Raw genomic sequence first — 16012 nt, 5'->3', positions numbered from 1 at the left:
TGTCTGTGTAAAAATCTCTGAGCCTGCCACCTTGTAAGATTTAAAATTCAGCTAGCCAGAAAAGAAAAAACTACCTGGGCTAGAAAGATTGATGGTCTCTTAAAGAAAGGTTGTTGGCAAAAACTCTCTCTCTCTCTCTCCCTCTCCCTCTCCCTCTCCCTCTACCTCTCCCTCTCCCTCTCCCTTTCCCCTTAGACTCCAGCGAAGTTCTGGAGGTGGGGAGACAGATTGAAAAAAGGAAGAGGGAAACTTCTCCCCTGAGATATGAGAGGCAGGTTTCAAAGCTGCACTTTGAAATAGGACTAGCGCTTGACCCTTTCTTGGGTCACAGAAAGAGAACTGTACAATATCATTTGGAATATAGATCCAGGTAATTGAATTCATTCTGGTTACTATTTGGCACTAAGATAAATTGGGAAAATGCATAGATCTGAAAAAGAGACACCTCGGAGACGAAACTTTGAGCTCTCCAGTATGGGGGAGAGGGGACTCAGTGCCATTGGATCTTTTCCAGTGTCCCACTCACCTTGACTGGCAGGTTCAAAGCTCTCACTTTCAAAAATGTTTTTAAGGAGTGGACACAGAAATGAAGTTTACTTGAGTAAAGGTTCAAGAAATCCCATAAAAATACCACTAAGATTCTCCTCCCCATGGTCCCAGCTCTTCCCAGGACTACAATGCCTTCTCCTTCTGGTTCTGACCAAGCAGAGGATACATTGAAAGGGTAGAACTATTAAGATCCTTCACCCTGTTGTCCTGGCCCTGAGAGAACAGAGACTACAGTGAAAAGTTAGACTCCTTTCATCTCAGATCAGATTAAGGAAAGAGAAGGCTGAAGAATGGTAGGGAATTTGAGTTACCCTCCCCTACCTGGTGAAAGGAACAAGGCAGGCAGCACAGCAACTATAGTGGGGCCTATAATGAAGTTAGAATATTGGGGCTGGGGGCAGCTCTATTAGGACTCCATCAAGAGCATTTTGGAACTATACCCAAAGGGCTATAAATCTGTGCATACCTTTGACCCAGCAATACCACTTCTTGGTCTGTATCCCAGAGAGATTTTTAAAAAGGACAAGGGCTTATATGTGCAAAAATATAACAGCTCTTTTTGTGGTGGCAAAGAATTGGAAATTGAGGGGATGCCCATCACTTGGGGAATGGCTGAACAAATAGTGGTGTATGATTGTGATTGAATACTGTTGTGCTAGAAGAAATGACAAGCAAAATGCTTTCAGAATAACCTGGAAAGATTTATTATGAGCTGATACAAAGTGAAGTGAGCAGAACCAGGAGAACATTGTACACAATAACAGCAGTATTAGATGACGATCAGCTGTGAATGACTTAGCTATTCTGATCCATACAATGATCTAAGACAATGCCCAAAGACTTATGATGAAAAATCCTATCCACCTCCAGAGAAACAACTAATGGAGTCTGAATGCAGGTCAAAGCATACTTTTTAAACTTGCTTTATTTTTCTTGGAGGTTTGTTTGTTGAGGGTTTTTTTTTTATTTTCTTTGACAACATGGCTAATATGGAAATATGTTATAATCTTTCAAATTACTTGCCTTCCCAAGGAGGGAAAGGAAAAGAGAATTTGGAATTCAGATTTTTAAAAATGAATGTTAAAAATTATTTTTGCATGTAGTTTGAAAAAATTAAATATAATTTTAAAAAAAGAATCGTTTGCCTAGAGAGCTTGAGAGGCTAAGGGGTAGAATCGTTAGGAGGTACCTTACTTTATAGTGACATAGAGGAAGTGAAACTTACTGTATAACTATGATAATTGTAAATTTTTCTGGGAACAAGGACATATGTTTTTATATACTGCCTCTTATGAATCAGACACTGAAATAAGTACTTTTTACAAATATCATCTCATTTGATTCTCACAACAACCCTGTGAGGTAGGTGCTGTAATCCTCATTTTATAGTTGAGGAAACTGAGACAAACAGGTTAAGTGACTTGCCCAGGGTCACATAGCTACTAAGTGTCTGAGACTGGATTTGAACTCAGTTCTTCCTGACTCCAGGCCCACCACACTATCCACTTTGCCACCAAATGGCGCTAGCTAGAAGCAAGGTGGGGATTCCTTAGCCGTCACAATGGCAATCCTAAATACTTAGATGAAGATGAGGGAGAATCTGTATTCGATCTCTGTGAAAGAGAGGGCACTCCCTCAGCAGAATCTTCTAAAGGCACAAAAATTTGGTGTCATCCCTTTGTAATGGGGTTCCAAGAGGGGAGGAGGTCTTGGGCCAGGAAATAGCTCAGATCCTGGGACAGACTCATGACCTCTTGGCTACTTTACTACGGATTTTTACTAGAGACCTGTGATAAAGAATGGGTGACTTTGCCAGAGATGTGCTGAGACCCTGAGAGTCCAAGTGCTTTTCCTCCTTCTTGTCACCACCTTAATATCAGGAGATTCATTGTAAACAAGAGGTTTGACATGACTCACCACAAGAACCATTTGAGGGGAGGCAAAATTGAGGATTTCTGGTGTTCTTTCTATTCTGCATTTAGTCAGCCCAGAAGGTCATTCAGTTTTTTGTTCTTTTGTTTGCTTTGCTTTTGTGATCTTTTTAGTTTAGGGTTATTGTTTTTCTTCATTTTTCCATCAATAATGCTTATTCCTGGTTCCTCTCTTCCCTTAGATTAGCTAATCCTATAATGACCCTAAAGTAATTTAAGTGCTGGAAAGTCTTCCAGAAGACTTTTAGGCCCTAATCACTGGGGAGTGAAATGTTGATAGGATTAACATCTGCCAGCCTCCCTCTTCCCTTACCCCAATTAGGTTGGCTAGTTCTTTCCCTGAAAGGCAAGGAAACTTCCCCTAAGATTTGATTGACCCCCCACAATAAGGGGAAAAATGTTCAGTACAGCAGTTATGAATGAATCTGCAGGGATAATGAGTTTGCTGACCTTGGATTGGGACCCCCCCCCCACCGCCGTCCCAGTTCCTATGATCACAAAGCTAAGGTGAACCGACAGTGGAAACTTTTGTTTCTATAGCTTAGCATTCCACACACTGAGAGCCTAGGAGTGATAGTTGTAGGGAGTTCTAGCGAGACATCCAGAGCAATAGAAAACCAGGTCTCCTGGTCAGACTAAATTTTATCTTGGCACTAGCTCAGTAGACTAGTATCAAGATGTATACCCAAGAGACATACTGCATGTGAAACAAATACCTGGTTCCAGTTCTGAAGTATAGGCCTTCTTGTACCTTTGGAATCCTAAGGTTTAAGATTGCTTTTGGTTCTGGAACCCTAGAGGGAGCAGATGACAACACTGGTGATTTGGTCATTAGGGTCCCATATCAATTTCTGAATCTCTTGTGATAACTCTAATGTACCTCATGTGTTAAAGGTTTAAAAAAAGCTCACAGGTTGAGGATTACATGGTTTGTCTTAGGACAGGTACATTGTAAAACATAATCTGGCCCAAAGCTGGACTACACAGTAGGAGGGCTACCATGGTTATTCTGTAGTCCAAAAGGTAGCATTTTTATGCTCAGTTTTATTTGGTATTTTAATTAAGGAGACTATTGTTGTGTTTTATGTATCATGAATCCTACTGTGATAGCAATTGCATAAGTTGGTTAAAGTATGATATTGATTCAGCACATTGAACTTATAAGGCTTGTCTCAGAAATTTTTATATTTAACAAACTATTTGAATTACTCTATTTTTACAAAGAGTTGTTACATTAAAATGACATTAGTTGTTTTAAAATCAATGACTTGAATCAGCCAAATATTATCTTGGCTCCTGGGGCAGAAGGTTTTCATTGCTTTGCTAATGAAACTAGCTGTACACCTCTAGTCTTTTTTATAAAGAAAACCCATTTCAATTCAGACAGAGGCAGTTTTCTCATAAAAAGATACATGTTACTTTATGAATGTCTTCCATCATCACTTAACAATTTATGTGAAAGCATAAGCCTGTATGTTAAAAATAAAATTATCAGTGCTTTGCATATAAAAAAATCCTTGTAGGATTTAACTATTTAAGAGCTCCTAGAACCAAGTCTGTTGATCCTGGAAATAATATAGTCATGGCTAGTCCCTCTGCTACCAAGTTGTCATGGTACTAAATTAAAAAGTTGAAGAAATTTTAATGTTATTCTTTATATACATGCATATATACATATACATATATATATATATAAAATGGTCATATGGTAATATCTTCTCTTCAGGAACCTTTTTCAGTTATATGAAATAGTCTTTTAAATGGCTTCTTTTATAGTTGATAGGTTTGAGGATGAAGTGTAGGTACTCTGTCAGAAAGACTGCAGATTGCTTAAAACAAACTGTGTTGCTTCCATTTCAGTGTAAAACGTGTTCTGAGCCAAAGCAGATAACCAGTTCATCTGCCATCTATGACAACCCCAATCTGATTAAGCCAATTCCAGTGAAGCCTAGTGAAGGCCAACACCAGCGTGTCCCTCAACAAGGCCAGGTACACTGTTTCATCTGTTTCCTAAACTGGGTAACTCTGACATAATTTGCACTTTCATAATATTTTGTACCGAGATAATGGCCAAGGCCCAAAACTAGGACTTAATAAGAGTGTTTGAGTTAGAAGTAGGAGAAAGAGGTTTCAAATTAGTCCATTAAAATATTTTCTTACTAATAATATCTTGTTTCATGTAAAAGGCAAACACAAAACTAACATCAATACAGTGAAAGGTCTTTCTATTTTGAGTGTTTTGCTATGTTTTTTAACCAGAAAGTCTTAGAGCAGACTTCCTCAAAATTTGCATTAGTGGCAAAGGCAAAGGCAACAGAACCTATCACCTTGAGGCTTCTGTGAACCTATATTCACTCTTTAATGTAGAGAAGGATAAATAATCTATTCAAGCCAGTCGAAGAAACTAATGTGTGTAGCAGATTAAGTAGCCACAGAAATTGTTTGCTTAAGAAGATTATAAAACCATCAATCAATGAATCCCTTATTTAGTGCTGACTGCTGTTCATCTGTCACATAGACAAATATTATTATAGATAGTGACAGAGTCACCACAAACATGATTCCTGTCCTCAAGGGTCTCAGAATCTAAAGTGACTTCATAATTAATTGTGTCTGTATTTTCCACCCCTTTAGATAGGATGGAAATCGTATATTAATAATGAAAAAAACAGTTCTTTTTCTTGAAGAGAAGAAATAGAAAAGAAGAGCAGCAATAAAGAATATTTAGCAATTAGCAAATTCACTTGATAGAGAAACCCAAACATGTGTTGATTCTAGCTTCTGCACTCTTACCTTAGTGTTATGAGAAGCAGTAGAAAAAGGGAAGGATTAGTGAGGAGAGGAGTGTAATGTCATTCTCATTGCAGGCCAACCAGTGTATTTTAAAAACTATTGGTGAATTATAAAAAGGATCATTGCTTGAAACTAAAAGTTGTCCACTAAAGTTTTCTGGTACCTTGTAGTGACGTCTTGAAGGTCTTCCAGTGAAGTATAGTCTGTGATAAGCCCTACCAAGCTACCAAGCTAGTAAGGTTTCAAGTAACAGAAAGAAAAGGAGGGAATGAGCATTGTTTAAAGTACCTACTATGTGCCAGGCACTGTACTAACACTTTACAAAATTATAAATATTTTTTATTTGACTTTTATCTGAAGGACCAGTTTGAGTACAGAGAGGTTGGTCATCACCAGGTTCACTAAAGGGCAATATCCATAGCATCTCATCAAGATCATCTGCCAAGACATTTATTCATAGCCTATGGGCTGAGGACCCCAGGGAGGTCACATAGTTATTGTAAGAAACCCATGAATCATATTATGAGCACAAAGAACCATCATCTTGATTTAGCTCTAGTTTCAACACAATCTGCCTCATAATCAAAAAGAAAGCATATCCTCTGTAGGGGTTGGGGACTAACTCTGTGATTTCACTGGGAGCTCCTAGATGAGGGAACTTCTTCTACCAGTGCAAGTCAATATCTTCTCTGCTGCTTTAGGTCTTAAGAGAGTTGCCTGGAGCACCAAAAGTTAAGTGACTTGTTATCTCTCATCCTTCTATAGACTGACTAAACAATGTATTGCACATATATTTATACATTTTTCAAATGTATGTGAATACAGAGGTAACATGACTTAGCGGATGAGTGACACTTAGAAGTTTTATGACCATGGGGAAGTTGTGTAACCTCTCTGAGCTCACAGATGAGGCTCAGATGAGATAGTATATGTAAATAGCAAACTTGAAAATTCTGTGACATTGTCACTTCTTACACTGTTGTTAATAATAAAATGAAGATTCACTTAAAAGCATTACTAAATTCATAGGTGGTTTTTATCACAACTCCCATCAAGTGAAAGTCTACAAAATGTTTTGATCTTTAAAAGGTCATAGTTGAAATTACTGTAAAGCATTAGGGGAGTTGTGATTTTCAGTGACAGAGAGGTTACCCAAGACTTATAAATTCACAGACCCATTGAAATATTGAAGAAAAAAAGTTCCTGGTTATTCTAGGAGTTTGAGAGTTCCTAAACATGCCTGTAGCTTTCTCATTTCTCTCTCAAAGCTTGGATGAATATACTGTTTACATAGTTGTTTCCTCTTTGACATTTATAGTATTATGGTAAAATAGAGCCTTTTCTTCACAGTTAGATATGATAACTGGAATTTTTCACAACTACCTTATATTCAGATTATACATAACCATTCTTGATAATTCCTGTCTTTTTTCTATAGAACTTAGATCCTGAACCACAGCACTTATCCTTGACTACACTCTTTGGAAAACCAGATAAAACCACTTATCAGGAAGTTACAGAGCAGAAATCACAACTGCTACCACCACCACAGCAGCAGCAACAAGAGAAACCTCCCAGCAGACAAGGGGTAGTACGTTCCCTTTCCTATGAAGAACCCAAAAGAAATTCACCAACCCCAGAGAAGCAGCTTTGTCCAGCCATTCAGAAACTCATGGTCCGGGGCACAGATCTCCATCCAGTGTCAGAGCTTCCTGAAACTCGGCTATGTGAAAATGGCAGTGTTCACCCTGTAGGAGAAGTTTTCACTGGTCTTTTCCAACCAGTGACCCCACATAGCATTGGGACATCTCACAGAGTACAAAGTACATCTGGAGCTCAGAGCCTTTTAGAGAAACTTCAGGGTACCCCTGGATCAGTGAGCAAGTTAGAGTCTAGTACAACAGTGCCTACTAGTTCAACTGCACCAATTTTCAGCAGGAGTTCTACTCCTGCTGCCCCTGCAGCACAGATAAAGAGTATGGGCCAGCCACAGCTAGTGTACTTCAATGGCTCTCTTCCACCTCAGACTTTGGGGCCTCAGACTCTTAGAAAAGAAGAGTCTAAAGTTTCAAGGCAAACCCTCCCCCTGTCTGGCAACCAAACAAGCAGTTCTGGAGTGATCTCTCCTCAAGAGTTGCTGAAAAAGCTGCAGATTGTACAGCAGGAGCAGCAGTTGCATGCATCGAACAGACCTGCCTTAGCTGCTAAGTTTCCTGTAGTTACCCAAAATGCTAGGACTCTGAAACCCTTGGAAGCCTGGATTGACAAGACATCTAATGCAGAAAAACAGACTCCTCTTTTTCAGGTAAATAGATTGGGTTAAAGGGTATACTGTTCAGGTGCTGAGTTGGAGAGCTATTAAAATGCAGTGCAGTGAAATTTAATAAAAAGACTAATTGGTAGCTCCTAAATCTTAGTATCATTTTTATGCTATAAGGCAGGGCTGTCCAACTGTAGGTTTTTATTGAAACAATAGACAATATATTTTGATTTGCCGTTTTAGTGAGAGCTCTGCGGTAGCTCGGCTTTGTTTATAAAAGCATTTATGTAAATTTCCGTGCTTGTAGCGGGCCATATAAATTGCACTGCAGGCCGCATTTTGGACAGCCCTGCTATAAGACACCATGTGAATATCAACAACAATGATATAGTTGGCATTAAAGCTTGTAGACTGTTTCTTTATACATTATCTCATTTGATATTTATAGTTCTATAGGTTAAGTACTCTACTACTACTCATATATTTATAGATCGGAAAACTGAAGTTCAGAAAGAGGAAATACTTTGTGATGGTCACAAAGCTCGGAAAGATCATACAGAATTTGAACCAGGGTCTCTATAATTCTAGGATCAGCATATTCTCCTTATACTACACTGCCTCACGTACCATTTCTACTTATTGAGGATAGATTTGCAAAAGCTTTTTTTTTGCCCAGTAACCTTGGAGCTTTTTCTCTTTTCCAGGAAATTTTAAACAAAGTAGAAAAGCTAGGCATTCCTATTTTTACAGGGCCCGAAGTCTAAGATATTAGCACAATGGCATTTGAAATAATACTAAGATGATGATTGTCTATCCTATTCTTAAAAATTCTTTATGAAAGAAAATTCTATGAAGATTCACGAATATAGATGAACAAGTAAACTTCATAGTCTAGAAATATTTACTATTTTTGCAAGAGCAGAGTAAAGATACCTTCTGTAGACTGAATAAATAACATATTGTACCTTGAACACACCATAAGATCCAACCAAGTTTAAAAATCAGGAGATTTTTTTTTTCTTCTTGGTGATAACCAAAGTTTTCAAAGGTCCATTTGTAACTTCTTGAAATTTGTACTAAAAGTTTCCCTAAGAACTTTTCTACCTTTGAAAATTAAAGTCATAGACATGAAAATTTAAGTCCTTTTTGCCTAACAGCATGAAGTAAGAGCTTTTTCATATTCCTTCCTATTAAAATCTGAATGTCTGATTTTATAAAAGCAATTTTAACTCACCTTGATCTTAACTGTAGTATAATTGTTTCCATTTAAGTTTGTGTTTGCTTTCTCTTTACGAGTTGGAGAAAATTAAGATTAGTTATTTGACTTAAATTCCTCTATACCTGATTCTTATTTTAGTAGCAACTGATAGACTATGGGTTATGTTTTATAGGTACCTAGCAGTCCACTTACAGATCCTTCCTAGTCAATCTCCCTAGTATCCACAGTATAAACAGTTGGTTAAGGAAAGCTTACACTTTGTCAACGCATACTCTAAACAGAGCTGTAACTCTAACCTTTAGGGATATTTATCTCTTCTCTCAGTATTACCAGTTAAAAATTGAGGACCTGTCCCTGCTCAAGGAGAAGCTGCATGAGAAGTACAAAATTGCAGTTGTCATCTGAGCTGCTAGCATCATATCCCATTTAAAAAAAGTATTCCCATACACCTACTAGCTGAGATATTGGGGAACGGTCATTATCATTGTCCTGTACTCGCACGTATGCTACCAAATGATGAATCACAAAACTTCCAAGTTATCAGGGCCCTCAGACGTCAGAACCAGCATATACCCATCCTCTGCTAGAACTGCCTTCACTGACAAGGAAGGCATCTGGGGATGCCGTTGGCCAGTTTGTCATGGCGAAGAAGAGTTCATTACTTAAATTAAGGCAACGTTGGCTAGTCTTCAACTTTCACCCTTTCATTGCTCTTTGGTTTTCCTCTGGGGCTAAACAGAATAAATCTGTTCCCACTTCTGTGAAGCAGCACTTCAAATATTTGAAGAGAGCCATTGTGCCCCTCCTATGTTATAAGGATTTAAACTCTGTTTTTAAAGTACTGTTCTGCCAAGTGAAACAGAAAACACAGCAGCCTTCCATAGATGCTTGTTTCCTACAAAGACAGTATTAAACAGAGGAGGTAACTATGGCACAGTGGAAAGTGTGCTGACTCCTGAATCAGAGGACCTGGGTATGACCTTTGGCAAGTCACTTAACCTCCCTGGGCCTTGGTTTCCTAATCTGTAAAAATTATGGGATAGTAAGGACTAGTTGGCCTCTCAGGTAACATTCAGTTCTAGGTCTATGATTCATTCATTTTTACTCATTTATTGAGCAAAGAATTTATTGTTGTTGTTCAGTCGTGTCTGGCTCTTCATAACCCCATTTAGGGGCAAAGATATAGATACTAGAATGGTTTGCCTTTTCCTTCTCCAGCTCATTTTGCAGTTAAGAAACTGGTAGACAAAGTAAAGTGACTCACCCAGGGTCATACAGCTAATAAGTATCTGGGGCCAGATTTGAACTCAGGAACTTCCTGACTCTAGGCCTGACCCTCTAACCACTGTACCACCTAGCAGCCCTGAACAAAGAGTACTTAGAATCTTTTGTTAAAAGGCCTGTGTAACTCTTCATTTCTGCTACATTAGCTTCATTGAGTGCATTGCCTAATCCCTGCCCCTTTATGTATATGTTTTGGCCTAAGCAGGTCATCTCACCTCAACGCATTCCTGCTACTGTGGCTCCTTCTCTGCTGATGTCCCCTATGGTGTTCTCTCAGCCTACACCTTCCTCACCCAAGGTTAGTGAGAGTGGATTGTTGCCGTTAGGAAGCAAAGAACCCAATGCAGCTGCTACCAGCCTTCTTCTGCCAATCCAGAACCCAGAGGCTTCTGTGATTAACAACAACTTGCTGACCAAACTACAGCTTCAGGAAACACTTCTGCACCTCATCCAGGTAAGAAGAGGGCCAAATCTTCTGCCATCTTTCTAACATTTAAGACATCTTAACTGTATTAATTGTGTGGTTTTAGTTTTCATAGACCTAGTTTTCTAGACAGAAAATAGAGTTGGCCAAAACCTACTTAGTAATTCTTTGAAAATAAGGCAACTTTATAATGACCTGGCAGATCCAGAAGATGATATTCCTCATGGAGATGTGTCTTAATAGTATTTATAATTTTTATTTTCTTGGGGTGCCCCAATTCACAAAGGATATTTTAGATTATAGGGAATGATGATAGCCTTCAAAAAAGAACTAAAACATATTGAGATTGGCCAGGAGATAGTGACATGATTCATATTTTCAAAAGGTGCTTTTACAAAGACTTCATGAATAGGAGATGAATGAGGCATAAATGTACTTTACCAGTAGTAAGCTAAGGGAAGTGGCACATTGTTGAAGAGATAGGAAACAAGTAAATGTTCCCCTATACCCTGGGGGCTTCCTTAGACTAGTGTGATCCTAAATGGAGTGAGTCAAGTACCATATAAAGCCTTGCAGAAATTATCATTCACTTCTTTTTTTTACCTAGTTGCTTATAGGTAAGTGGCTTACATACTTCCTTTCCAAATTCCTATATGCTATCTGTGACAAAACAATCCCAGGTAGGACACTATTTTGCTATTTTTATCTCCCAACCACTATGGCACCTGTTTTACCTATTGTAGAAAGTGGTGGGAAAAACAGAAGGATTATTCTTATATTTTAAATTTACTGCATTTGTTTCTACAATCTGTGAGGTATATGGAAAGGGAAAAGAAATAGCGAAAGAAAGCAAGGGAATCTATATGGCTTATTTAACTTTTTTTTGGTAATATCTCTAAGTATGCATTTTGTGGTTATTTTGAACCTGGCTAATGATGCCATAGAAGATAGTGAGGGGCTCCAGTGACTGCCCCTTGTCTATTGTCTATTCAAGGATATGTGTATATGTATGATTTTCTATGTCATCATACAAACAACTGATCCTGCAACTATCAGCAACAGTTGTATTCACCTTACCCTCTATTGCCTCCCCCCACCAAAAAACAACACTGAGTTTGTTTTTAAAAAATCTTGATACATTTTGTTTTGACACGTCAGTCACTTTCCAATAAACAATTCAGTCCCCTGATGCCTTCTTATAAAAAATAGTTAGACGTAACTATGCAACTGTGGCTGACAGTACATGTAGCTTTCCACTTATATTTTACCATTTCTTAATAGTAAGGAGAGAATAATGTTTTAACCTCAGTCATCTGGAATCCACATTGGCCATTATATTTGACTTGAATTCTGTGACAAAAAGTGTTTGTTTCCTTTACATTATTGTGGTCATTGTTCTTTTGGTTCTCCTCTCTTTGTTCTGCTTCGGTTTATAAAAGCTTTCCTATGTTTTTCTGAAAGATCTTCATTTTTCTTCATCTTCATCTTCGTCTTTTCTTACAGGGCAGTATAATCATAGAATTATAGATACAGAGCTAAAAGGGACCTTGGAATTCATCTAGTCCAATCCCCTCATTTTATAGATAAGAATACTGAGGTACAGAAAGGTTAAACAGCTTGTCATTGGTCACAGGTGGCAGTGCCATGATTTGAACCCTTGGCCTTCTAACTCCAAATCCATGTTGATAATAGAAGTGAACTTGAAGTTGCAAGCAGCTTGGGATCAGTGAAAGTGCTGTATATTTTTCCAAATGTGACCCAACCTATTTTCTTTCTCTTGTTCAGTTCTGGGGCTAGGTGACTTCCCATCTGTCCAAGCTAGATATACAAATGGACTAATTCAGTAGAATGGCCATCCAGCTGCATGTCATCATTTGGGCAATATGCTTTCTTCATCCACTTTATTTTTCCAGTGTGGATGACTAGGCCAATCTCTTCTGAGTGACTGTGGATCTCATTGAGGAAGCCCTGTAATGGTCTGGGGCTTGGTGCAGTCAGCACAATGTTATCTGGAAACAGGAGCATCTGGAGAACATTGCCATGGATAGGTAATCCCTTTTCTATTTGTGTGAGTTCTCCATTCTCCCCACCACCTCCAAGCATCACTTATTTCTTTTGTACAATGTAGTGGGAAAGGCAAGAGGGTTATTCCAATATTTTAAATTTACTGCCTGTATTTCTATAATTTTTGAGGTTACAAGGAAAGGGAAAAGGAATAACCAAGGAAAGCAAAGGAAGGGAAAAGTAACCAGCAAATTAAGGCTTTGAAAGATGAAACATGAAGCAGATAAATATCTTGTATCACAACAGGAAAAAATTCACTTTGATGTGTTCATCGTTACCTTGGTGAGCATTTGCACTGGATCCATTTTCTTGTCCACTCCTGAATTGAGGATCATTGAGAGATTACTGCTCTATAGTCTATCCTGATATACTTTCAAGTGCTCATACTGATATTCCATTACACTCAGATACCACATTTTGTTCAACCACTTCTTGATTGTTGAAAACATAATTTATTCCAGCTTTTTGTTATTACAAGCAATGTTATTGTAAATAGTTTAGTTCATAAGGGACCTTTTTTCTGTTACTGATGTTGGGGTATAAACTCAGTCAGTGGGAAAGCTGGATCAAAAAGTATAAACAGTTTAGTTACCTTTCTAAAATAATTCCAAATAGTTTTCAAAAAAAATTCCATCAACTTAGCAGATATTTATTAACTTCTTAATAGCGCAACAAGCACTATTAAGGATACAAATACTAGGATACAAATACTAAAAATGTGTCTCTCTTCTCTTGGAGCTTTCAGCCTGCTGTTTGGTAGGTTGAGAGGTATCACACATAAACAATAAGTATATTATAAAATGGAATAGGGCAAAGAGCTCCAAAGTACTATAGGAAATTTTGAATTGTGGATGATCAGTGAAGAAGTGGCTCCTTAGCTGAGCTTTGGAGAAAGAGAAGAATTTTAATACGAAGAGATGAAGGATAGAATGCATTCCAGGTGTAGAATGACACACTGACTATTTGAATACACAGGTGTATTACATGGCAAAATGAGATTGCAAAACAGCTATTATTCCAGTATGATTGGAGAACAGAGCGTATAAAGAGGGACAGTAATGTGAAATAAGACTGGAGTTGGAGCCAGATTAAAGAGTCTGTATTTTATCCCATAGGTAGTCGGGAGCCAATGAAGATTTTTGGGCAGGGAAGTGATATCATGAAACCTGTTCATCAGGAAAATTATTTTGGTAGCTTTGTGGTGAGAGGAGAGACTTATATCAAGAGGACTTAGGTTAAGAAGCCCAATTAGGAGAAGTGACAATCAGAATCTGCACAAGAGTGGTAGCTACATGAATACAGAGTAGTGACAGTTGTGAGATATGCATAGAGGTAGAATCAAGTGGATTTGGAAATTTTGAGTGTGTAGCACATAGGAGGAGAAAGGAATAATCAAAGATTCCTCAGGTTTTGAACCTTGGTCACTAGTAGAATGGTTATATTGTCAAAAGAAATAAGAATTTGAGAAGATAGACTTAGGCTAGGGTAGTTGAATACTTTTGACCACTGATTTCAGATTTCAGATACCTGATTTTAATATATTGGTTTGTTGTGGTAATTTGTCTAAGTACCAAATGATTCTTAGAAGGCCTTATACTAATTTTAGCATTGCTATGCCTGTCCTTTCCTACTAAAAAAGCAAAATATTTCATTTTTTCTAATGACCTATTAGTAATGACTGTTTGGAAAGACATAGAAAGATTTTTTAGAGGATAAGAGAATTAGGGCTCTGAAATCAGAAAAAAGGAGTTTGCAGTTGAGTATAGAAATGTAATTTTATATAACTAATTAGATACTAAGGGGTTAATTATACTTTATAGACTCTTTACTTAAATATCAAGTTAAAAATATTATCCGCTTGTGAAATCTATTCACGAGGAACACATAGGAAGGTAGGGAGATTTCCACAGACAACTAGATTTTAAAAATGAAAGATAAATAATGAAAATTAACTTTGAAATAAAATTATTTATATGCCATTCTGATTCACTCCATTGAGATTACATTAGCCTAAGGAACATCTCATTACAGACCCAAGACTCCTAAAATGTTTAAGATCTAAACCAGTGTTTTTCTTAAGGGGGGCTGGGTATAGTATATAAGTGCAACATCTTCCTGACATCTAACAAAATACTCAGTGTTATTTCCTTCTCTTTAAAGTACTTCTGCCCCTTTCCCCTGCCTCCCTCTACTGTTACCACCTCCCCTCTCCCTATTTCTTTAAGTTGGATGGGCAAGTGAAAATTAGGTTTTAATTTTTTTAATCAAACTAAAGATTGTTGCTCTGCTTAATTGCATGGAAACTGCCACACTTTTTGTTTTGGAGTGATGTTAAATGTTAGTGTTGCCAAAGGATTGAGAGGGGGAAGAGGTCCCAAAATGAAAACTTATGAGAACCTCTGATTTAGACTATAAATCCCTCAGGTGGGCAGAAGACCCAGTCAAGCCACTCTACCCATACCTATTTTGCCAGAAAATTAAAAGGTTAGTACTATTTTTGATAAGACACCAATGAGGATGCCAAAGCTAAATTGTTAATTCTTGCCAGAAGCAAACGTATATATGCCATATTATGAACATGGCTATTACAAGAATCTAATATATGAATTCCCTGGGGGCCCTTCAGTGACCACCAACAGTCGCCAGATTCTATTGGTTGACCTCAATCATTTCATCTCAGCTTATTCATCTATTTCATGTAACAAACTGAAGCTTTCAATGAGTTACTCGAATTCAATGTTGCCATGTGACACTGTATCACATAGAACATTCTCTTACTACTTGTCACACTGCACATTGACAACCAGAACCTGAGCCTGGTCTCCAATTGCGCTTTAGCATTTACTTATGCAATTAAAGCTTCTAGCTGGATAGGGGAGACATACAGAGAGATGACCATCTTGGTATCTAGAAATGTATGCCAATGTAGTATCTTCTCTTTTTGAAACCCAGGCCTATTCAGCCCCCAAATGGAGGAGCCTTTCTTTCGCTAGAAACTGTATCATATTACATTGTGTCTTGTGATTTTTGTCTTCCAGAATGATGACAATTTCTTAAATATAATCAATGAAGCTTATCTCTTCAGTGTCACACAAGCGGCCATGAAAAAGACTACTATGTAAAAAGAAAACTTTTTTAACTGATGATTTCCAAGGGACTTTCGGAATTCCAGCGAAACAAGGTTCTCCTAATGTCAAGTGTTATTACAGTAAATGTTTTTGCATTTTTTAAAATGTGTATACTATTATGAAATAAAATGTCCTGGACTTTTTATGTACAGTCAATTTTTTTCATTGCATAATGTAGTGTATATTGTACAGAGAAATGAGTTGGGTAGGAAATATCTTTTATTCAACTTACACGTTAATTTTTTTCCAATATGAGGCCACTGGTAGAACAAACCTCTCTGTAGAAGGGTTGTTCCTTGAGTTTAGTTTCCTTTTTATTTGTAGATCGAATTATTTGTCAAATAGTTATTTTCACGTGAA

At 37.7% G+C, this 16012-nt stretch overlaps 1 protein-coding gene across 4 annotated transcripts in view; it reads left to right on the top strand.

The window, feature by feature from the left end:
- The window catches only part of DCP1B (decapping mRNA 1B), a 75080-nt gene extending 59283 nt beyond the window's left edge, over nt 1-15797 (top strand). For 2 of the 4 annotated variants that reach the window (XM_036758700.1, XM_036758697.1), the window contains 4 exons: nt 4341-4469; nt 6712-7578; nt 10242-10490; nt 15563-15797. In XM_036758700.1, the coding sequence (XP_036614595.1) occupies nt 4341-4469; nt 6712-7578; nt 10242-10490; nt 15563-15646 (1329 nt within the window). In that variant the 3' untranslated portion in view covers nt 15647-15797. Of the gene's footprint in view, nt 1-4340; nt 4470-6711; nt 7579-10238; nt 10491-15562 lie in introns of all 4 variants that reach the window. The other 2 variants (XM_036758698.1, XM_036758699.1) reach the window with 1 other exon arrangement.
- The last annotated feature ends 215 nt before the right edge of the window (nt 15798-16012 follow it).

This window comes from Trichosurus vulpecula, chromosome 5 (assembly GCF_011100635.1).
Source record: "Trichosurus vulpecula isolate mTriVul1 chromosome 5, mTriVul1.pri, whole genome shotgun sequence".
In the NCBI taxonomy this organism is placed as follows: domain Eukaryota; kingdom Metazoa; phylum Chordata; class Mammalia; order Diprotodontia; family Phalangeridae; genus Trichosurus; species Trichosurus vulpecula.
Note: the sequence above shows the minus strand (reverse complement) of the source record. Positions and strands in the feature narration are given on the sequence as shown.